This window comes from Notamacropus eugenii, chromosome 3 (genome assembly GCF_028372415.1).
Source record: "Notamacropus eugenii isolate mMacEug1 chromosome 3, mMacEug1.pri_v2, whole genome shotgun sequence".
In the NCBI taxonomy this organism is placed as follows: Eukaryota; Metazoa; Chordata; class Mammalia; order Diprotodontia; family Macropodidae; genus Notamacropus; species Notamacropus eugenii.
Genome location: NC_092874.1, coordinates 389400195 through 389423097, shown reverse-complemented (window position 1 = coordinate 389423097; position 22903 = coordinate 389400195). Strand labels below are relative to the sequence as shown.

The window sequence follows — 22903 nt, the reverse complement described above, 5'->3', positions numbered from 1 at the left end:
TTCAGTAATGGTCTTGTCCCTTTCCACAGAACTGAAAAGGACCTTTGAGATCACCTAGCCCAATCCTTATTTTACAGATTAGGAAACCAAAGACCCAAGGGGTAAAATGATTTGTCCAGGGTCACATGGTGGCAGAATCAGGATTTGAACCCAGGTTTCCTTAATCCATTGTTTCTTCCATTTTATTCCCAAAGGCTTTCCTAGTAAGTTATATTTTTTAAAGGAGTCTGATCTCATACTTAACTAATAGGTCTCCCCTAGGATCTTCTCAAGGGCCACATCCAGGAATATGAAAGAGCTGTGTGTTTTTATGACATTTACATATAGTTTGGTTTTGTCTGTATAAATTGTGTGATCTATTCATACACAAAATGGCACACAGAAGCACTAACATTGTAGTGAGAAGACCTCACTTTAAATCCCATCTTCTCTGTGGCTTACTCCTTCTGTGACTATAAATAAGTCACAACCTCCCTGGGCCTCAGTTTCTTGAGTAACAACAGGAACTACTAGCATTTATAGTATATAATAACTAGCCGTTGTATTATATAATGATATAATGTATAATATAATAATTACGAGCATATACAAATAGTACTTTACGTATATTATCTCAGTTGATCCTTGAAACAACACTGGAATGTAGATATTATTATTATTTGAGGAAACTGAGGCTCAGATAAGTTAAGTGACTTGCCCAGCTGGTGTCTAAGGCAGGATTTGAACATGATTCTTCTTGACTCTAAGTTTAGTGCTCTGTGCACATTTAGCTGCCTGTAAAATGAGAGGGGTACGACTGGGGTTCCCTTCTAGCTCTATCCTATGATCCCATAAAATGTTAAATTATTTTGTTCGTGCTCCTGTTCTGAAGTCTTCTTACCCTCCTGGTGTAGATCCAAATCTCTAGCACTTGAGTACAAAGCCAAGTGCAAGGTCATGCTCACTGGTGGGGGCAGTATGGGAAGAATCTGAGGACTCTTCAAGACCTGGCTGAATGCCTGCTATCCCAGGGCAATGGCCTGGAGCTTGTGACACTAAACAAGGTCTCTTGTTCTTGAAGGAAACAAAGATGGAGACATTTTTCTCAGATGCAAACATTGTGGCCTCCATCCTTGACCTGGTGATGGCTGGTACTGAGACAACGTCTACCTCCTTGCAGTGGGCTGTGCTGCTCATGGTCAAATACCCAGAGGTCCAGGGTGAGTCTTTGTCTCAACCTAGCTCTGGTCATGTCTTCTCTTTCTAGCTAAGCTGGCTGGAGAGAAAGCTTTGCTATGTGGTTTGTCAAAGGACCTTGGGTTACTGTCAAGTTGCTAGTTAGCTCAAAGCTCAAGAGAACTAAATTTATAAGTTAATTTATGCTGCTACAGCTGGTTTTCCCTAGATCCTCCTCTTGGTGTCCCTTCTAAGACCTAATAGTCAACCAAATGACATTGTTTATTTGGTGAATTATCACTGCTCTCAAAAATCCTGGGACCTAGGGACCTAATTCCCTAGGGTGAGCACTTCAGAGAGACTTCAGAGTACTTCAGAGATATTCACAGAGATAGAGACACAGAGGAAGACAGAGAAAGAGAGGGAGAGAGGGAGGGGGAGAGAGAGACAGAGACAGACACAGACACAGACACAGAGAGAGAGACACAGAGAAAGAGGAGAGAAACAGAGAGAGACAGAAACAGAGAGAGACACAGAGACAAACAGAGCGAGAGTGAGAGTGAGAGTGAGAAGAGAGAGAGAGAGAGAGAGAGAGAGAGAGAGAGAGAGAGAGAGAGAGAGAGAGAGAGAGAGAAGGAAGAAAACACCTCAATATAACAGGAAAAGAATAAAACTCATTCTCTGTGCCTAGCACTGTCCTAGGTGCTAGAAAAACAAAGACAATACTGAAAACAATCCCTGACCTCAAGAAGTTTACATTCTGCTGGAAAGAAATAATATGTTCACAGATAAGAGATAGCCTGGTCACTGGGTAGAGAGCCTACCTCTAAGTCATGGAAGGTAGATTCAAGATCTTCCTGTGACACAAACCAGCTGGCTGATGATGGCCCAGTCACTTAATTTCATAGCATTCTATTGCAGAGAAGATGCTATACTCATTCAGAAGTTCCCTGAACAGATGAAATTTCAGGTCTTGTCCCTATCCCCTATAGCTTGCTAAATACAGAGTAATTTCACATGCAGACAAGCACTGACCACTTCATCAAGGAAGGCCTCATGGGTCAGATTTCAATTCAGGCCTTCCTAATTCCAGTGCTCTATGCACTGTGTCACCAACTACGATGAGGTTGAAAAGGTTGATTGGAGTCCAATGTGGGGAGCCTCTGAAGGTGTTTGAGCCAAGTGTAGTAGCCCGGCAGTTTGAAGCCTGGGACTGGATTCCCAGCTTTGCAATGACTAACTAGATGACCTTGGTTAAGTCAATTCACTTCTCTATTTCCTCATCCCTAAAATAGGGATAATAAATATTTGTACAATCTACTAAACCTCAGAGTTATTAATAAAAATAAAACAAGATGACATGTGTAAAATGAAAGAAAGAGAAAGGAAAGAAAGATAAGAAGGCCTCATGTACAAAGTGGGCCCTGATCTGAAACTTAACAAGACCTAGGGATAACAAAAACCTGGAGTGAGAAGGGAGAGCATTCTGGGCATGGGGGATAGCCTGCAAAGGCACAGAGATGGTAGATGGAATGTCATGTATAAATAAAGAAAGCAAGGAGACCAACTAGGCTAGAATGTAGAATATGTGTGTGAGAGAGAGACAGAGACAGACAGAGACAGAATGAGAGTGTAATGGGAAATTATTCTAGAAGGATAGGTTAGCCCTAGATTGTGAAAGGCTTTTGATACCAAATAGGGAAATCTGTATTTGATCTTAGAGACAGCAGGGAGTCACTGAAGCTTCTTGAGCAGGGGAGTGACATATTCAGTCCGGTGATCCTCACTCTCTCCCTGCTAGGTGAATCATCCGATGTTTTTAAAAGCTCAATGATCCATAGATCTAACCGCCTCAGGGTAGACCCCCATCACATATCCTTTCTTTACCTCCCCCCCCCCCCCAATTAAACACTGATAGAAAGCATGGGTGGTGAGTAGCAAGGCTGGAACAACTGAACTCCAGCTTAATCTGTCCCCACTAGCTTCAGCATCAGCGATGGACAGAGCTCATCCAAGAGTACAGAAAAGCAGGGTGATCCTAGGGGTGAAGGAGTGGGGGAGGTGTACTACAATGGTACTAGGAGTGCAATAAGGACTCAAGAGATAGGCAAGGAGAAGGCAGCCAGTTCTAAATCAAAAAATACAAATTATGAGACAAAGGGATAGAATGGAAAGAAGAGGGACTTTTGAGTTAGAGGACTTGGGTTCAAATCCAGGCTCTGCTTCTTATTTCTTGTGAGATTTTGAACAGATTATTTCAGTCTCTGAGCCTTTGTTTTCTTATATGAAATTGGATCAGCTTACATTTAAGCTTGCTCTCTTCTCTAAATTCTGATTTGTTTAATGTAATTATATTATCTTTTTTAATTATAGCATTATGTTGTCTGTGATCACATATCTATGAATATATTTATTCAACCTATAAGCCCTGTCCATGAACCCTCATTATCTCTTTGATGGGAGATAGAGCTGTTTCCTGATGCCACTATCTTTTCTCCTCATCTTCCTCTCCTGTCCTCTCTCTCCCTCCTCCTCTCCTCCCTGTCTTCCTCCCTCTCTCCCTTCTTCCTTCCCTTTCTTCCTCTCTGCATGTTTTCCTTCCTCCCTCTCTCCCTTCTTTCTTCACTTCCTCCCTTCTTCCCTCCCTCCCTCCATTTCTCTCCCCTTTCCTGTTTTCTTTCCTCCTCCTTTCCTTCCTCTGTTCCATTTTCCCTTTCTCCTTCCCTTCCTGCCTCCCTTCCTCTTTTCCTTCTTACCTCCCTCCCTTTTTCTTTCATGCAAATGCAAATACATGAATTTACACCTTCTGTCGTCTGGGGAGTTTTGCAAAGACCCTTGTAGACGAGGTGCAGTACATTGCCACACTCCTTAGGAGGAAGCTCTTGTTCATCCCCTTTCCATAAGTAAGTCTGACTGCCAGTTCTGATTATTCCTTGGCAAGGGCTCCAGGAGGGATTCTAAGCTACTGCAATTCTAGGAATCTTCTCCTCAGTAAATCAAGATCAGAGAAAGGTCACATTGACTTGATATCTCCTGACTGCTTGAGTTGTTACAAGACAGTGCACAGACCATGTTGGCTGCCCTGGAAACTTGCTGCCTTCCAAGTCAGTGGGATGGCTTCTTGCCACCCTGTCCCTCCTCTCAAATTCCTGCTCAAGGGAGGCAGAATGGTGAAAAGATAGCATGCTACACTGTGGCCTTCCAGGCTTGAGCCCCACATCTGCTGCTTACCTACACTTTACGACCTTGGGCAAGTCATTTAACTTCTCAGAGCCTCAGTTTCCTCATTGTTAAAATGAAAAGATCAAACTATATGACCTCTCAGGTCTCTTTTAGTTCTAAATCTGTGATCCTATGTCAGTTTCTGATACCTTCAGGTAAAGTTTAAGGCCAACTAATCAATCAGTCAACCAGTAAACATTTATTAAGTACCTACTATGTTCTGTGTGTTGTCCTATGCTCCGTGAAAACAAAAAGAAGCAAAAGAAAGTCCCAGCTCTCAAGGAGTTTACAACACAACCAATTAACTTATAATCTAATACTGTAATTTTTGCAGATTGCCTCTATCTAAGCTGCAACACATCAAATATTAGAACTGAGAGAGACCTTGGAAAATCATCTGGTTTGGTCCCCTGCTTCTGGGGGACATCTCACTAAAACATCCTAAACAAACTTCAAATTTTTTTAACCTCTGCTGGCAGTGATTGGAAAACATTCTTTAGGACCATCTCCCCCCACTGTATAACAATCAACAAGCTTTTATTAAGTGCTTATTATGTGCCAGGCATTATATAAGCACTGGCAATGAAAAAAAAGAAAAAAACACCATCCCTGCCCTCAAGGATCTCACCGTCTAATGGGACAAACAATAAACATAAAACATGTACAATATAAATGGGAGTTAATCTCAGAGGGAAGGCACTAGCTCTGTGTGTGTGTGTGTGCGTGTGCGTGTGCGTGTGCGTGTGCGTGTGTGTGTGTGTGTGTGTGTGTGTGTGTGTAGAAAAGGAAAGAGAAGAAGGAAAGATCACTTGAAGAAGGTCTTCAAGGAAGCCAGGAGAGCCAGGAAGGAGTACCAGAGAGAGGGAGAGAATTCCAGGCTTGGGCGATACCCAGTGAAAATTCCCAGATTTAGGAGATGGAGAGTCCTGTGCAAATCCAATGATCCTGGATGGCACAGTGGGTGCAGGATAGTAAGGTGTCAGAAGACTAGAAAGGTAGGAAGGGGCAGGTTAGGAAGGACTTCAAAGACGAAATAGTTTTGTACATTTGATGATAGAGGTCATCAGGAGTCACTGGAGTTTATTGAGTAGATGGGTGACAAGATCAGACCTGCACTTCTGAAAGATCACTTTGAAAGCGGAGAGGAGGATGTACTGGAGTGGAGAGGGACTCAAATCAGGGAGGCCAAACTGAAAGCTTTAGCAATAGTCTGGGCAGGAAGGAATGACTGCCTGTCCCAAGGTGTGAGTGGGGTGACTAGGGGAAGGGGACATAGATAAGAGATGGGAATGTGGATTGGGACAGCAGAAAGGACTAGATTTGGCAACAGATTGGCTAGGTGGGATGAATGTGAGGAGTTGAATATGACTTTAAGGTTGGGTTTGAGTCTGGGTAACTGGGAGGATGGATGGAGCCAATAGGGAAGCTGGGAAGGGAAGGAAAGGGAAGGGTTAGGGGAAGTAGGTACCATTACTATCTTGGGTAAGTGTCTGAGGCCATATCTGAATTCAGATCTTCTGGTTCTGGGGTCAAGTACTCTATCAACTGGGTCATCTAGCTCTTAAGTGTTGCCTGGAATCTTATGAAATTCCAGCCTGCCTAACAGCTGGCATGGAGATAACTCTAAAGTTTGCAAAGATAAATACATCTTATCTCATTTTTGAGAAATTTATGTTATCTCATTTGATCCTCAAAGCAAGCCTGTTAGAAATGCAATAATGGATGGAGCCCTGGCCTCAGAGCCAACAACCTGAATTCAGGTGTTAGCTCTAACATTTTCCCCCTGGAAGACTGAATTTCCATTACCCATTGGCACCGAAGAATCACTTCACCTTGGTGCCCCCAGACTCTAAGTTATCAAGCAATTGCTGATCTACTTTGGTAGAAGGAGTTTCCTCAGTGGGGATTCTCCAAACCAATTAAATCATACTTCTGCACCAAACAAACAAACAAAAAAACCCCCAAACCCTCCCACAGTAACCCAACCCTGTGAAGTAGCTACTACAGGCACTACTGTCCTCACTTAAATGCCAAGGTTAAATTTTGTTGTTGTTTGTGACCCCTTCTGGGGTTTTCTTGGCAAAGATACTGGTGCGGTTTGCCGTTTCCTTCTGCAGCTCATTTTACAGATGAGAAAACTGAGGTAAACCGAGGTGAAATGACTTGCCCAGGGACACACAGCTAGAAGTGTCTGAGCCCAGATTTGATCTCAGGTCTTCCTGACTCCAGGCCTGATCCCACTGCACCACTTAGCTGCCCATGTTAAATAAGTTTTCTATAATCACATGACTAGCAGCTATTGGAGGTGGAATCTGAACCCAGGTCTTCCTAACTTGATTTCTTGCATTCTTTCCACTCTGTCTCACTTCAAATATCTAGCATGCCACCTGATACATATAGATACCTCATAAATGCTAGTTTTTTGATTGCCTTTCCTATGTATTTTAACACTGTTTCTTCTAATCACAGTACCACAGGGATGGGGGTAGGGGGAAAATTGGTCACTGCCCTCAATATTGGATGAAAGTATGACTTTAAAAAAAATATATTTTCTTATTATCAAGCAGGCAAGCAATAAACATTTTTAAAAATACCTAGATAATGTTTGATTGATTGGGCCTAGAGTTAGGAATATTCACCTTCATGAGTTCAAATCCACCCTCAGATACTAACTGTATGACTCTGGGCAAGTCACTTCACCCTGTTTGCCTCAGTTTCTTCATCTGTAAAATGATCTGTAGAAAGAAATAGCAAACCACTCCATTATCACCATCAAGAATATCTAATATGGGATCATGAAGAGTTGGACACTGCTGAAAAGTCAACAACATGTTCAAGGTCTGGGCTAAGCACTTGGGATACAAAAGGAAGCAAAAGACAGTACCTGCCTTCAAGGAGTTTACAATCTATACAATGAAGGAGACAACATACAAACAAATATGTTCAAAGCCAACTATATTCAGGACAAACAGGCAATAATAAACAGAAGGGAGTGCTGGAATTAAAAGGGGAGGTAGAAGACTTCCAATAAAAGATGGAATTCTAGTGGGGACTTAAAGGAACCCAGGGAGGTCAGTCGTCAGAGTAGGGGAAGGAGAGCAATCTAGGCAGAGGGGATAGCCAGGGAAAATGCCCTGGACGGAGAAAGATGGAGTATCTTGACACTGCCCAGGAAGCCCAGGTCACCTGACAGAATGGTATGTTGGGGAGTAAATGAGGTAGAAGAAGACTGGAAAGGTAGGAGGGGGCTAGGTTAGGAAGGGCTTTGAATGTCAAGCAGAGCATTTTGTGTGTGATTCTAGAGGTGATAGGGAATCAGGGAAGTGACATGATCACATATCTAAATCTCTGCCATATGCCAACTGCTTTGGAGTGTAGGCAAACTGTCCTGAGGGCAGTTCTCTGCCTCCATCTCCCATGTCTTTACCTGGATGGGGTAGTGACCAGAGGAGTTGCTGGTAGCAGCAGCATAGAACGCACCGGGTCAGACTAAACCCTTTGTATCTTTTTGTTCAGCCAAAGTACAAGACGAGCTGGATCGAGTCCTACAAGCAAGCAGGCTGCCTGACTATGAAGACCAAAAGTCATTGCCTTACACCAATGCAGTCATTCATGAAATTCAGAGATTCATTGCCCTTCTTCCCCACGTCCCTCACTCCACATCGGTGGACACCCATTTCAGAGGGTACTTTCTTCCCAAGGTAAACTTTTCCTGACAGCATGACTTTAATCAGTTTTGATCAAAGAAATTACATCTTGCAGTCCTATCGTTAGATTGCTGGCCCTGGAATCAGGAAGACCTGAATTTGAATCCAGCCTCAGACACTTACTAGCTGTGTAACCCTGGGCAGGGCACTTAACCCTGTCTGCCTCAGTTTCTCATTTGTAAAATGAGCTGGAGAAGGAAATGGCAAATCGCTCCCATATCTCTGTCTAGGAAACCCCAAATGGGATCACAGAGAGTTGTTGTGTTTGTCCTTTGTTGCCGAAGAAGACCACGTCATCAGAGAAATGATGACATGACTTACACTTGACTTTGTCTTGAGTGAGGGAGGGCTGTGCAGGTCACCAGCCTCACTTCTCCTCCAGAGCAGAGAGCTGGACACAACTTGTCAGGCCCTTAACAACAATATGAGGAAGATAATAGCACTCACCTCCCAGGGTTGTAATGAGGATAAAATGAGATGATAATTGTAAAGCTCACTGTAAGCTTCAAAGGGCTATACAAATAAATGTTAACCATCTTGTCAGTCCATCAAAATTTAAGTGCTCTCTATGTGCCAAGCACTGTACTAAGCAACGGGGATCCAAAGAAGGCCACAATACTCCCTGTGCCCAAGAAGCTCACATTTTAATGGGGTATACAACATGTAGATGGAAGGCATTCTCAAAGGAGAAATCACTGGGAGCTGGGGAACACTGAAAAAGGCTTCAAGCAGAAGATGGGATTTGAACTGTATCTTGAGGGGATCCAGGGAAACTGAGGCAGAGGTGAAGGGGCAAAGCATTCCAAACACAGGGTATAACTGGTATGAAGGTATGGAGTAAAAAGATGGAGAGTGGAGAACAGCAAGTAAGCCAACCAGTGTACCTGGCTGGTAGAGTATGTAATGGAGCATTAAGTATAATTCGGGAAAGAGAGGAAGGGGCCAGTTTATGAAGACCTGTAAATAATAAAAAAGAAATTTATATCTAATCTTGAAAGTAATAAGACAATGGAGCTTATCAATGAGGGAGGAAAGGGGTGGCATGGTCAGGCCAACTTCTGCTTCAGAAAATTCACTGTGGCATCTCAAGTGCAGTGAAGGAGACTTGAGACAGGGAGACCAAAGCTATTGCCTTCTAATGGCTAAGTGGTGCAGTGAATAAAAGTGCTGGGTCTAGAGTCAAGAAGACCCAAGTTCAAATTCTGCCTCAGACACTTAGTAGTTGTGTGACTCTGTACAAGTCACTTAACTGTTATTTACCTCAGTTTCCTTATCTGTAAAATAGGGATCACAATAGCACCTCCCTTCCATGGTTGTTGTGAGGATCAAATGAGATAATAATTAGCACAGTGCCTGGCATATAATAAGTACTGTATAAATATTAGCTACTATTGCAATGTTCCAGGTGACAGGTGTTGAGGGCTGTGTGAGTAGACAAAAGAGATGTTATGAAGGTAAAAATTGCAAGATCTGGCAATAGATTGGATAGGTGAGGTGAGTGAGAATGAGTGAAGAATAATGCCAGGGTTGGTGAACCTGACTCTTTGGGGGCATGCTTGTGTCCTCAATAGTGGTAAGGAATTTTGGAAGAGTGGAGAATTTGGAGACAAAAGATAATGAGTTTTGTTCGGGACATGGTGGATTTGAGATGTCTCAAAAGCAGTCGGTTATGTGGGACTGTAGCTCAGGAGTGATAGTAGGGCTGGGTATAGTTATGGGAATTGAAAAGAAGGCAATACTTAAAGTATGAGGGGAGGTCCTTAGCAAAGAGGGAGAGGTCAGAAGATATGGGAGATCTGAGGGGAGAAGAGAAGGCTTGTAACAGCTCTGTCCCTTCACATAGGTGAGTTCCCCAACAAGTAGATCTTATCCATTTCTTTCCTTTTTTTCCCCCTGAATCATACAGCCTGCCCCCAGAATACTGCTCACTGTTATAGGATCTCCTTCTATTTCCTTCTATCAGAGCAGACCAGTATTGGACACTAGGAATCAGTTCAATTTCCTTTGCCAGGAGAAACATGTTATGAGTGTTCAGGATCAAAATATGGTCAGGAGCAGGGTATACATTAGGATCAGACAGAGAGTTGCTTTATTTGGTCTCATCCTCTATCAAGTTCACTCCCATCAACCTCCAGATATACAGGGCAGAGTCCAAATAAGAAAACGTCATGAGCTAGAACAAACGCCCACAGTTAAACTTTGTGTGTGTGTCCCTATATCCTTCTAGAATGGGTTGAAATTGATCATAGAACCCTATCTCTGGAACTAGAAGGGATCTCAGAAACCAGCTGGTCCAGTCAGCTGCCTCATCTTGCAAATGAGGAAACTGAGGTCCAGAGAAATTAAGTGAGTTGACCAATGTCATCTAATTCCAGAACCCTTTGTTCCATTGTATCTCACTGCCTCCTATGACCTGAGTTTTTGTTAAATTGAGAGATGTTCTGAAAGATTTTTTGCATTATTCAAATATTTTCAGACCATAGGCTTAGACTATTCAGTGAAGACTTTATCTGCTTCATGATACAGGTGAGGCCAGAGGATGGACTTGGCTCAGGGGACCAGAAGAACCTGACTCATTGTAAATGCTTAATAATTGCTTGTGACTCACTGACAGACTGAATGATTGACTAGCTGACATCAAGCCCCAGATCAGCTCTATGTAGATTAGCTACTGAACATTTTAACTAACTAGGATCTCCTAGAAGACTTGAAAAATTCCTTTTTACCCTGTTCTGAAGTTTCCAGCAGAGTGTGTGGGTTTAGAGAATGTGAATGAATTTGAATGTCAGCAAAATAATTTTGATATTAGTCTGACCAGAATTTGGAAAGTCAACCAACCGGGGAAAAAAACAAACACCAGCTGGTATATTACATGGTGTATCATAGATTTGAACAGTTTGGTTCAAGGGGGTCCCCCAAACACTTGATTACTGTATTGATTCCAAAGTCTACCAGAAATTAATTGTGCATTGTCTGTCTCTATTTAATGTTCATTAGTGTGAATATGTCAACAAGGAAGCATTTTAATAATGCTTCTGTCCTGACAAATAATGTTCTGACAGAAGCACTTAGTATGTACTTGGGGTAGCTAGGTGGTCTAGTAGATAGAGCACAGGCTCTGGCGTCAGAAGGACCTGAGTTCAAATCTGACCTCAGATACTTACTAACTATTTGACCCTGGAAGAGTCACTTTACCCTGTTGGCCTCAGTTCTTCATCTATAAAATGAACTGGAGAAGGAAATGGCAAACTGCTCCAGTGTCTTTGTCAAGAAAACCCCAAATGAGGTCCCAAAGAATGAAAAATAACGTGTTAGGCATTGAGCTAGGTGCTGAGGTAAAAGAGAAGTATCTAAAGCATTATCTAAAGTCACATCTAGCCTGTAATGTAGAAATCTTAGACCAGATATAGTCTGGGGAACTAAGACACCAAGGGTCATAGGGGAGCTTGAAAGGATGTCGGCCAGGAGAAGAAAGTGGAGACAGGAGAGGAGCAGAGACTATCCCATGCTGACGCAGGGATCCTTCTTCTCACTAATGATGAACTCCCAAAAAGGAGGAGGAAGGGAAAATAGAGAAGGGGAGGTAGATCTGAGGCTAAGTACTGCACTGAATAATGACATGCTGCCATGTGAGGGCACTTAGTCCCATTTGTGTATGATGTTTCTGACCTACTGTAAGACTGGAATGTGCCTTTGAGTGACTTTCCTTATAGTGAGGTTGACTCTGAAATGAACCATCCACGTATCTTTGGCAGTCAAGGCTATACACTTAGGAAAGGGTTGGTCAAGGTATGGACCTTGGCTATGGACCACAAGAAAACTGTGTTGTACTTCTTCTGTATCTCTACCGGAGTTTAGCATAATACGTAATGGGCAGCTAGGTCGCCATAGTGCACAGAGCATTAGACCTAGAGTCAGGAAGACTCATCTTCCTGAGTTCAAATCTGGCCTCAGACAGTTATTAGTTGTATGATCCTAAATAAGTCACTTCACCCTGTTTGCCTCAGTTTCCTCATCTGTAAAACAAATTAGAGAAGAAAATGGCACCCCGCTCCAGTATCTTATCTTTGCCAAGAAAACCCCAAATAGAGTCATGAAGAGTCAGACATGTCCGAAATGACTAAACAACAGCGACAAATGTGTAATAGACACTCAGTACATGTTCACTGATGGATGGCTGAACTGTATCCCACAAGTAGGAGGGCAGAAAAATAGCTCCTCTAAGGCCTATATTTTCTGCCTCATTCATTTCATCCTTTCATCCTTCATCCATTGTGTAGCCGGCCATCTGTCAATTCGTTGCTTGCTGAATGACTTGTTGCAAATGAACATTTGTCAATACACATAACCACAAAGAATACAGAAGGCTCTCCTTATTTACATTAGATTCCACAGAGTTTTCAAAAGATCCTAGACTCAAAATGTGAGCATTGTGAAGGCAGTTTCTGCATCACTTTTGTATTTGCATCCCAGAATCTAGCATTGTGTCCAACACACAGTAGGTACTTAATAAATGCTTGTTGATTAAGTTAAGATGCTTCAGATAGTTTTCAGGTTTCTTTTCAAAGCACTCATTTTTCAATGCTCTTTCAATTTTTCTGATACTACCAGAGGGGGAAAAACTCAGAGCTAGTTCCCAGTGGTCTTTAAGACCTCCTAATTTCCCTTTTAAAAAACAGGTAGTGAACTTGGGATTGGATTTAGAGTCAGTCTGAGCAGAGTTCAGGTCCCTGTTTTTGACACTTACTAGTTCTATGCCTGTAGGCAAGTCATTTAATCACTAGTCATTCCATGAAACTCTCCCAGACAATAAATTATAAATTAATTGCTGATTTGCATGGGTAGAGGGAGCTACCCAATACAAATTCAATTACAAGCTTGGACAAAACCAAAAATCATCTCCTCCTACTTTTGAATTTATATCCTCAAACTTTTATTCAATTACAAATGGCAACCAGATCATCCACCTTTCTGACAGTACCAGTGAACACTGTACATAAAGTAGCTACATTTTTAAAAAAATTCTTTTAAAAAAAATTAAATTAAGTGTTTCTTCAAAATAATCCTTACTTCCCAACATCTCTTCTTCTATATTGAGTAAATAAAAAAACTTGAAAAATAAAACCCTTCATACATAACTCAGTAATCCAGCAAAACAAATTTCCCCATTTGCCAAGCCAAAAGCATCTTCTCCTTCAGTATTTTAAGTTCATCACCTCTCTGGCAGGAGGTGAGTAGCATGCTTCATTTTCATTCTTTTGGATTCATGGTTTTTCATTGTATTGATCAGAGTTCTAAAATCTTTCCAATGGGCAGCTAGGTGGTGCTGTGAATAGAGGGCTGGGCCTAGAGTCAGGAGAATCTCAGTTCAAAATTGACCACCGACACTTACTAGCTATGTAACCCTGGGCAAGTCACTTAATTCTGATTGCCTCCCTCCGAAATAGAGTTTTTCCAAGATGTTTTTCTCTAGAATGTTGTCATTGTAACATTATTCTCCTAGATCTGCTCACTTCTCTCTCCATCAATTCATAGAAGTCTTTCTGGTTTTCTCTGAAATGATTGATTTCCAATTACATTCATATGCCACAATTTGTTTAGCCATTCCCCAGTGGGAGAATAGCCCCTTACTTTTCAATTCGCGACCACCGTGATAAGAGCTGTTATAAATAGTATTTTACATCTAAATTCTATTCTGCTTTCTTTGGGGATTTAAGTTACTGGGAAGTATTTTGATATTTGATTCTCTTTGAAAGTATCTGTTTTGGGATCTATTTAGGACCACTAGAGGTATGGCTGGGTCAAAGGATATACACAGTTTGCCTACTTTGCTCTGGGCTCAAGGTCTTCCTCAGGTAGTAGCAGCCAGGAGCAACCACTCCCAGGGAAAAACAGCCTATTCTGCACCAAGGAACAGGAGGCATCGAATATGTGAACATTTGAAATTTAAAATTCTGGATCCAAATGCAAGAAGGAGTTCTACTCCCCAAGAGGCTTCTTTTTATCTCTAGTGAGGTGAACTACTTGTCATGATCCACCTTGGAAAACCGATCCAGAGATGAAGGGAGTCTGGTATGGGGGAAAGTAGAAGACAGAGGACCTTGGTTAGAATTCTGGTTCTGACCCTTACCCCCACCTGGTTTTGGGAAAATGGCTTCCTTTCTCTAGGTTTCAGTTTCCTCTGAAATAATGGGTTTGGACTAGATGCCACTTCCAGCCTTGAATCTATGATCCTATGCTCTTGAAGCATTTATTTCACAGAGAGGTCATTTTTGAGACTGTGAGGAGTCATAAGAAGATAGGCAGGCTTTGAGTGACAATAACTGGCATTTATATAGCACATGAAGATTTGCAAAATATTTTACAAACATTATCCTTACAACAATTCTTGGAGGTTGGTGCTATTGAAAATGAAGCAACCTGAGGCTACATGACTTGCCCCAGGTGACTCTAGTTCTTGCACTAATGTCATTAATGAAAGTGGGTAATGAGAGGGGAGAAGAGTCAGTTTAATTGATTAATTAATTAATTATGATAATTAATCATCATGTTTATTCATAATTATTTGATTAGTAAGCATCATGATTAATTAATGGTAATTAAGCAAATATTTATTAAATGTCTTTTTATCTGTGGGCCACTGCGCTAGGAGCTGGGGACACAAAGACAAAATGAAAAATTGTCCCTGCCCTCAAGAAGTTTATATTCTGCTGGAGGACACAAGGTAAAAAAAAAAATACATCCATACAATGGCTGAACAATGATTATGGTACATGATTGTGGTGGAAATGACAAGCAGGATGATTTCAGAAAAACTTGGGAAGACTTACCCAAACTGATGCAGAGTGAAGTGAGCAGAAGCAGGAGACCAATATATGCAGGAACAGCTATATCATCTGATAAAGAATTGTGAATGACTTAGACCCACATTCTATTCTCAGCAATGCAAGGAAAGCCCAAAGATGTATGCCGAAAAATTCTATCCACCTCCAGAGGAAGAACTGATGTTGCCTGGAGACTGAAATATCTTTCCTTCCTTCCTTCCTTCCTTCCTTCCTTCCTTCCTTCCTTCCTTCCTTCCTCCCTCCCTCCCTCCCTCCCTCCCTTCCTTCCTTCCTTCCTTCCTTCCTTCCTTCCTCTTTCTTTTTTTGTTCTTTCCTTCTTGTACAAAATGACTAATATGAAAATGTTTTACAGCTGCCTTTGTTGGGGGCCAAGGATTTTATTGGTGTGAGGAGTTACTATGGAGGAACTTTCTCTACCCATGAAGATTGGTACCTTCTCTGCAACTTTCAGTCTGACGCTATTTTTATTGCTTGAGGCAGTTAGATGACATTGTGCGTAGAGCACTGGACCTGGAGTGAAGAAGAATTATGTTCAAATTCAGTTTTAAACACTTACTAGCTGTGCCAGTGTGAGACAAGTCACTTAAAACCTGTCTGCCTCAGTTTGTTTATCTATAATAGGATCATCAGAGCACCATCCTTCCAAGGTTGTCATGAGAATCATATAAGACAATATTTGTAGCAGTAGTTATTGTTAGTCTTTTTCAGTTGCATCTGACTCCCTGGGACCCACTTTGGGGTTTTCTTGGCAAAGATAATGGAGTGGTTTGCCATTTTATTCTGTAGTACGTTTTACAGATGTGGAACTGAGGCAAACAGAATGAAGTGACTTGCCCAGGGTCACACAGCTAGCAAATGTCTGAGGTCAGATTTGAACTTGGGAAGGTGACTGTTCCTGACTCCAGCCCCTGTACCCTACAGAGCACTTTGCAAACCTTAAAGTGACATATAAATGCTAGCTATTACAGCAATGACCACAGTGTGCAAGAGTTTTTTCGGTAGGCTTGGAATTTTGTAATAACGCAAGAACTTCTTAAAAAAAAATAAAATCCCAATGGTGGTTCTCTAAGGCAAAATGCCTTCCACACTCAGAGAAAGAAATATGGAAGTCATTCGCAGAATGTAGCAGATCATGTTTGTGTGTGTGTATGTTTTTGTGTATCATGTTTTGATTTGTTATATGATTTCTTCCATTATTTTAGTCCGACTACATAGCATGACTATAGTGAAAATGTACTCAATAGGAAAGTATATGTAGAACCTATACAGAATTGTATGCAGTCGTGGGGAGGGAGGGGGGTAGTGGGGGGTAGGTGTGGGGGGGATAAAATCTCAATTGTATGGCAGTGATTGTTAAACATTAAAAAATAATTAAAAAAAATAAATGCTAGCTATTACTAAAATTATTATTGATGTGTAAGTAGATCATTAAATTCAAAATGTTTTCTTCACCCATGCATCCCATCCCCACCTCTCTTCTAGGGCACCCCCGTGATTCCTCTGCTCACTTCTGTGCTCCTTGATAAGACGCAGTGGGAGACCCCAAATGAGTTCAACCCTAGTCATTTCTTGGACGCCGATGGGAACTTTGTGAAAAAGGCAGCTTTCCTTCCCTTTTCCATCGGTAAGGATCACAATTCACATTTTTCCGGGTCACCTATGCTTTTCAATACATTTCTGTATACTATAGAATGCTGGTTTTAGAATGAAAACTTTGGGTTTGAATCTCACATTGACTGCTGCTAACTCTACAGACAAAGTCCTTTTCCTCTCTGGGCCCCAGTTTCCTCTCCTATAAAATGAAGGGCTTGCACCAGATGAACCTGAACTCCTCTCTTTTCACACTATCCTTATAATATAAGAAGTCAGATGTCCCATTTTATGAATGAAGAAACGGAGGCACAGAGAAATGTAGGAAGTCTAAGTATGCACAGACAGCTAGCAGTAGAGTCAAGAGTAGAACTCAGGTCTTCAGACTTCCAGGTAAGCTTATTTCCCACTAAAATAAATTACTGCCATTCAATAAGTAAAATTCAAATAAATAAAAAAAAAATTATGTGCCTACATAATAGCAAAGCACGTGGCTAGAAGATGCTGAAGATACAAGCAGCTCAAAGAAACACTTAAATTCTGGGAAGCTAGAGGAAGGTGTCATGTATAGAGGCACAAGAAAATCTGGGGAATCAGGGGAGCCTCCTTGGAAGAAGCAGTACTGGAACTGATCAGAATCTTAAGTTGGCAGAATTGTAAAATAATAGGTCAAGTTTATTTTGAATTCTTTCCTCTTCCTCCCCTGTTCAGGATCTCCCCCCTGTTTTAGAACCCATCTCCCCAATCCCTAGACCCCCCCATCTCCCCGATGCTCACATTTCTAAGTCCACCCACTGTTCCAACTATACCAAACTCTGACCTTCACCTGTCTTCCGACTGACCTGACCCAGGCCCAATCCCTCTATTCTCTCATATTTGACTGAAATGACTAATCTGATCAATTAATTTGTGTCAAAGTGCAGTGGACAATCAATTATACTACCCTCTCCCTTCTCCCAGAGAAATAAAAAAAGTTAACAGGGGTCATAGAGATCATCATTATTTCACCAACTGGGGTAGGAGGAAGGGGAAGTGAATAAACATTATAGCACCTACTGTGTGCCGCTGTACTAAGCACTTAAAAAAACCCCGCCAAGTATGATCTCATTTGATTCTCACAACAACGTCCTTTGAGGTAAGTGTGCTTATTACTCCTATTTATTTGTTCAATTCATGACCCCATTTGGGGTTTTCTTGGCAAAGATCCTGGGGTGGTTTGCCATTTTCTTCTCCAGCTCATTTTACAGATGAGGGAACTGAGGCAAACAGGGTTAAGTGACTTGTCCAGGGTCACAAAGCTAAGAAGTGTCTGAGGCCAGATTTGAACTCAGGTCTTGCGGACCCCAGGCCCAGTTCCTTATCCAGTTGCCTCATGAGAAGGTTGTGACCCAGGAGGGGAAATGACTTGTTCCTTTAGCACCTGGGTCTCAAGACTGTGAGTTAGATGATCATTCCTCTATGGTCTTTGCTTCCTCTCCCTCTACCAGTGTGTTTATTTGGAAAACATCCTCAGCCTAGTGGTAGGGATTTCAGATAGAGTTATAATAAATCCTTATATCCAGGGAAAATTTGGGGGTGTGGGTGGGGAGGAAAGGGGGCAAGTGGGCAGCACAGAAGATAGTATGCCCCTGGGGCAGTAATTCTAGAAGTGAAGGAGGAGACCCATTTGTCAGCATAGCCCACACCTCCAGGGCCCAGACCGTAGACCCTCTGGAAGAAGGGACATAGAACTAGGGGAGAAGGTAGGTTCTGGAAGAGGGATTCCAGCAAGGCGACCCTGGCAGTAGTGGGTTTGGGTTGAGTAAAGGAGAAGGAGTTGTCATCTGGGTATGAGATTGGTAGATAGAGATTCCGGAAGTTGGTACCCAGGGGCAAAGCTATGATCCCCCTACCCTAAAGCTGTGATCTCACACACTGGAGAATGCTAGGGCTGAGATGGCTGGGAAGGGGCAAGGGAAGCTTTCCACACCTGTGAAATCACACCCTCCCTCTCCCAAGACACTTGTCTACTCATCCTGAGTGCAGTCGGACCCCAAGCCTGAGGTTTTCTTGTTATTTTGTAGGCCGCCGAGTTTGTCTAGGAAAGCATCTAGCCAGGATGGAGATGTTCCTATTCTTTGTGACCTTGCTTCAGAGATTCACTTTCCACCCGCCCCCAGGCATCAAAGAGTCTGACCTGGACATCACCCCTGAGGTCACCTTCACGATGAGACCTCAGCCCCAGTCTGTGTGTGCAGTGCCAAGGACAATTCCAGGCCATTGTGGGAATGAATGCCTCTGATTAAATGGCAGACACCAAGAGATACAAACATCCTCCCTTGCCCCCACAAGCATCTCCCGTGAGAAGGACCAAACATGCCTTTGGCAGCCTCAACCTCTCTGTTCTGGGGCCTCTGCTCCCCTTGGTAGTAACATTTTTTTCACCACCCTGACCTATACCTAGCTACCCCAATGCCCTTGTGATTTCTACCTTTATCCCTATCAAAACCTCCTAAGGAGATGAAACTAATTTACGTTAATCCCTAACAGTTTAAAATTAAAATTTTAAAATAAAAATTGCTCCTTCCCTTATGGGGAAATTTGGATTTTAAAACAAGGTCTTAGATTATGCTAGTGAAGCCAAAATGGTGACATTCAGTGCATTAATAACCAGTTTGAAATGAAGTGGGGTGGGGCACATTATCTCTATTGTTAAAATTTCTACAGTTACAGCAAACAGTAGAGGCAAGAATGGACATCCCTTGCTGGGGATGGAAGCTCAATTCCATGTGGACAGTCTCGGGCGGGTAAAGGTGGGAACTTCTAAATCTTAGAGTTCTCACGAGGCCCCCCAGGAAAACGACTGGGAATCGAGGTGAACCGAGCTATCTCGTGTATTTCCGCCTCTTCCCGTGAGAGACGTGATGGGAGAGAGCTCTCCCCACCCTTGAATTGGAAGTCAGACACCCCGATTTGGGTGGAGCAATGGCCCCTGACTCCAGAAAAACTCCAGGCACTACAACTATTGGTTAAGGAGCAATTAGAAAAAGGAAATATAGAGCCATCACAGTCACCCTGGAATGCTCCTGTGTTTGTTATAAAGAAAAAATCCGGGAAATTCAGGTTCCTTACAGATGTTAATCAAGCATTTGTGAGCACCTGGCAGCAGCTATACCAAAATAAACAGCCAGTATGCAGCCTTATCAATTTCACCTTAAAGGTGATTCTCGCTAAACAAAAAAGGGGGAGATTAAGAGATTGCCTAATACAATCAGAGCTTGATACAGCTGTCTCAAAAAACTCACATACTACTCCAGCTATGAGACATTTTGTGACGATTCCACGACAACTCCGCAAGGAAAGTAATACCCAGGCTGGAAATAAGGACACATGGGCCATGGTAAAGGATATGGCCTCAGGGAAATGGAAAGGTCCGTATAAGATACTGATATGGGGTCCAGGGTATGTTTGTGTCTCCACAGGAAAAGGGAATGCGTGGATTCCCATTAGAAGGATCCGTAGGTGGAAACCGGTGTCGGAGACAATGGAGACGCAGGAGGCGGAGACCCCGGAGAGCCCGGAGACCCCGGAGAGCCCGGAGACCCCGGAGAAGGATCATGCACCACCTGAGTCTGCTGATGACAGCTTTAACCCTGCTGCCCAGAGAGGAAGCAGCACTCATCCCAACATTGCTGACCACTCCATCTAGGCATCTCTTTCCAGCGGCTGAAGGAGGACTTTGATATCACAAACCGAGGACATTGGGGGGGAAGGGGTGACCACCATTTGCATGATTGAGGGGGTGGCGATGCGTAAGGCGCCAGCACTAGCTGCTTCTCTTAGAATATGCTTTGGAATTAGTGATTGCCCTTTCTCTTGTTGTAACTCAGCCATTTAGCTTCATCTTTGTTTTGTCTGATGCCTCTCTTTGTCAGTTGTGCTAGCTGCAGATTTCTGTGTAAATGAAGTCTTGTTGTGGGGTACTCATATGCTAAAGGCCTTCCTAATCCACTCAGCCTCCAGCCACTGTTTGCTCTAGAGCCATGTGCGCGCTGCGCAAAACAAAAAGGGGGAGATGCTGGGGATGGAAGCTCAATTCCATGTGGACAGTCTCGGGCGGGTAAAGGTGGGAACTTCTAAATCTTAGAGTTCTCATGAGGCCCCCCAGGAAAACGACTGGGAATCGAGGTGAACCGAGCTATCTCGTGTATTTCCGCCTCTTCCCATGAGAGAAGTGATGGGAGAGAGCTCTCCCCGCCCTAGGGATTGTCCCGGATCTGGGCACACTATTGTTATCTAACAGCACGGTATTCAGATGCAAACTATACGGCTGGAGAGCTTAAGTAGGATCAGGAAAGCCTGAAAGCGCTCTTGGGCGGAGGGGCCACGTGTGAGGACACAAGGCTCCGCTTTTCCTCTCTCCTCTCTCCCCTCCCCCTCTCTCCCCACTTATACTTCTACTTCCAATCTCTTATTGTAAGATCTTTGCCTCCTTGGGAGATCTTTCTCTCTCCCTCCTAAGGAAGAATTCCCCTGCACTTGTAACTAGACCCTGAAATAAAGCTCAACCCTTGTTCGACTCTGGAACGTCCTTTCTCTCATACAAGCATCCGGTTTGGCCAGCCGAAGACCTCCGATAGAGGTAAGGGAAGACTCGGGTAGCCCTCAGGCCTCTAGGCCTGGCAATCCCTATTTTTTAATGGAAATACTTTTCACATTTCCTTTATTATATAAGATGTTAGCCAGTGGTTATAAAAAATATTCTTTATATCATGCTAAGGAAAGAACCTACTACTCCAGTTTTCAAACAAAAACAAATGTTGAGAAAAATCTGCATCTGATGTGACCACAAATTCTATTTTCTCTTGTTTATTATATTTGCCAGTAAGGTAAAGGAGAGGGAGACCTGGTCATGCCTGAAGTCCTACCAACTAAAAATGACTGTCTGCTCATCTATATGAAAGCTGATCCTGGAAACCATTTATCCTGGCTTCAAAATTCTCAACTAAATTTTTTAAAATGTAAAATAAAAAACAATTTAAACTCCTACTATATACAGTGCACTATACTGGTCCTGGGGATGAATAAGGATAGACAGACAGAGAGATAGAGGAATAGACAGAGAAATAGAAGATAGATGATGGCTGTGTAGACAGATGGATAGTACAATATTTATTATTAGCCCAGGCATTGTGCTAAATGGTGGGGATCCAAGTAGAAGTAAACAAATCTCTAGCCACCCTCAAGCTTATATTCTAGTGGGGTAAGGCAACATATAAGGGACAGGACGTGGAAATGGTGGCTGAGAAGTGGGTGTGGAGCCTGGTCCAGCAAGACAACACACTTATCAGAGCCCATCACCCCAGAAACTGAGTCCAAGATTCCAATGGCAGAGAGGTGAGGATGATGGGCAGATTGCAGGCAGAATGGTGTGGAGATGGCCAAGAAGATGAAAAATGACATTAGCTTTACTTTAATGAAGCTAATATCCTTAAAAAGTATTACAATGAGAAGAAGGAGGAAGAAGAGGAAGAGAGGATGATGATGATGATGGTGGTGGTGGGGATGATAAAAGGCAAAGGAACAATTCAAACAATGCTAACAAATACGCTGCAGAAAAGATCAAAGACTATCTTTAAAAATTGTACACCACCGAAACATAAAAATCAACAACAAAGACAAATAAACGTATAGAATAAGAAATAAAATCTTAAACAAAATCCTTAGGATATAACAAAATCGAGACCAGTGAGTTAGCAAACAACAAAGAACGCATGTGCCAGGCATCCCTTTTGAAGACCTCTGAAGTGCCAATGTTGATGTTGTTGTGTCATTTCAGTTGTATCCCATTCTTTGTGACCCCATTTGGAGTTTTCTTGGCAAAGACACTGGACTGGTTTGCTATTTTCTTCTCCAGATCATTTTACAGATGAGGAAACTGAAGCAAACAGGGTTAAGTGACTTGCCCAAGGTCACACAGCTAGTCAGTGTCTGAGGCCATCTTTGGATTCTGGCAGATAAGTCTTCCTGATTTCAGGCCCAACACTCTACCCACTGCACCACCTAGCTGCCTGAAAGAAACCAGTACTTTTGGCTTAATTTCTTCTAACACAACTGTAGTCACTGTGCCCATAGTTCTGATTCGGTGGATTTTGATTTGCTTTACTTTTGCAAAGTCTTTCCAAATTTCCTGATTGTTGGACAGTGAATAATTATTTATTAAGCCCCTACTATGTGCCAGACATTGGGCTAAGGTCTAGAAATACAAAGAAAATAAAAAAGACATTCCGTGTTCTCAAAGAGGAGACAATATTCAAACAATTATGATGTACAAATAAGCAGTATACAGGATAAACCGGAGATAGTCTCAGAGGGAAGGTATTAGAATTAAGGATTGGCAAAGGC

The 22903-nt window shown here is 42.5% G+C and overlaps 1 protein-coding gene across 2 annotated transcripts in view; it reads left to right on the top strand.

The window, feature by feature from the left end:
* LOC140497159 (cytochrome P450 2W1-like) overlaps positions 1-21547 on the top strand; it is a 40041-nt gene extending 18494 nt beyond the window's left edge. The window contains exons 6-9 of one of the 2 annotated variants that reach the window (XM_072597771.1): positions 1061-1199; positions 7894-8078; positions 16412-16553; positions 21384-21547. In XM_072597771.1, coding sequence (XP_072453872.1) covers positions 1061-1199; positions 7894-8078; positions 16412-16553; positions 21384-21391 — 474 coding nt within the window. In that variant the 3' untranslated portion in view covers positions 21392-21547. Of the gene's footprint in view, positions 1-1060; positions 1200-7893; positions 8079-16411; positions 16554-18582; positions 19931-21383 lie in introns of those variants that run through there. The other variant, XM_072597770.1, reaches the window with a different exon arrangement.
* The last annotated feature ends 1356 nt before the right edge of the window (positions 21548-22903 follow it).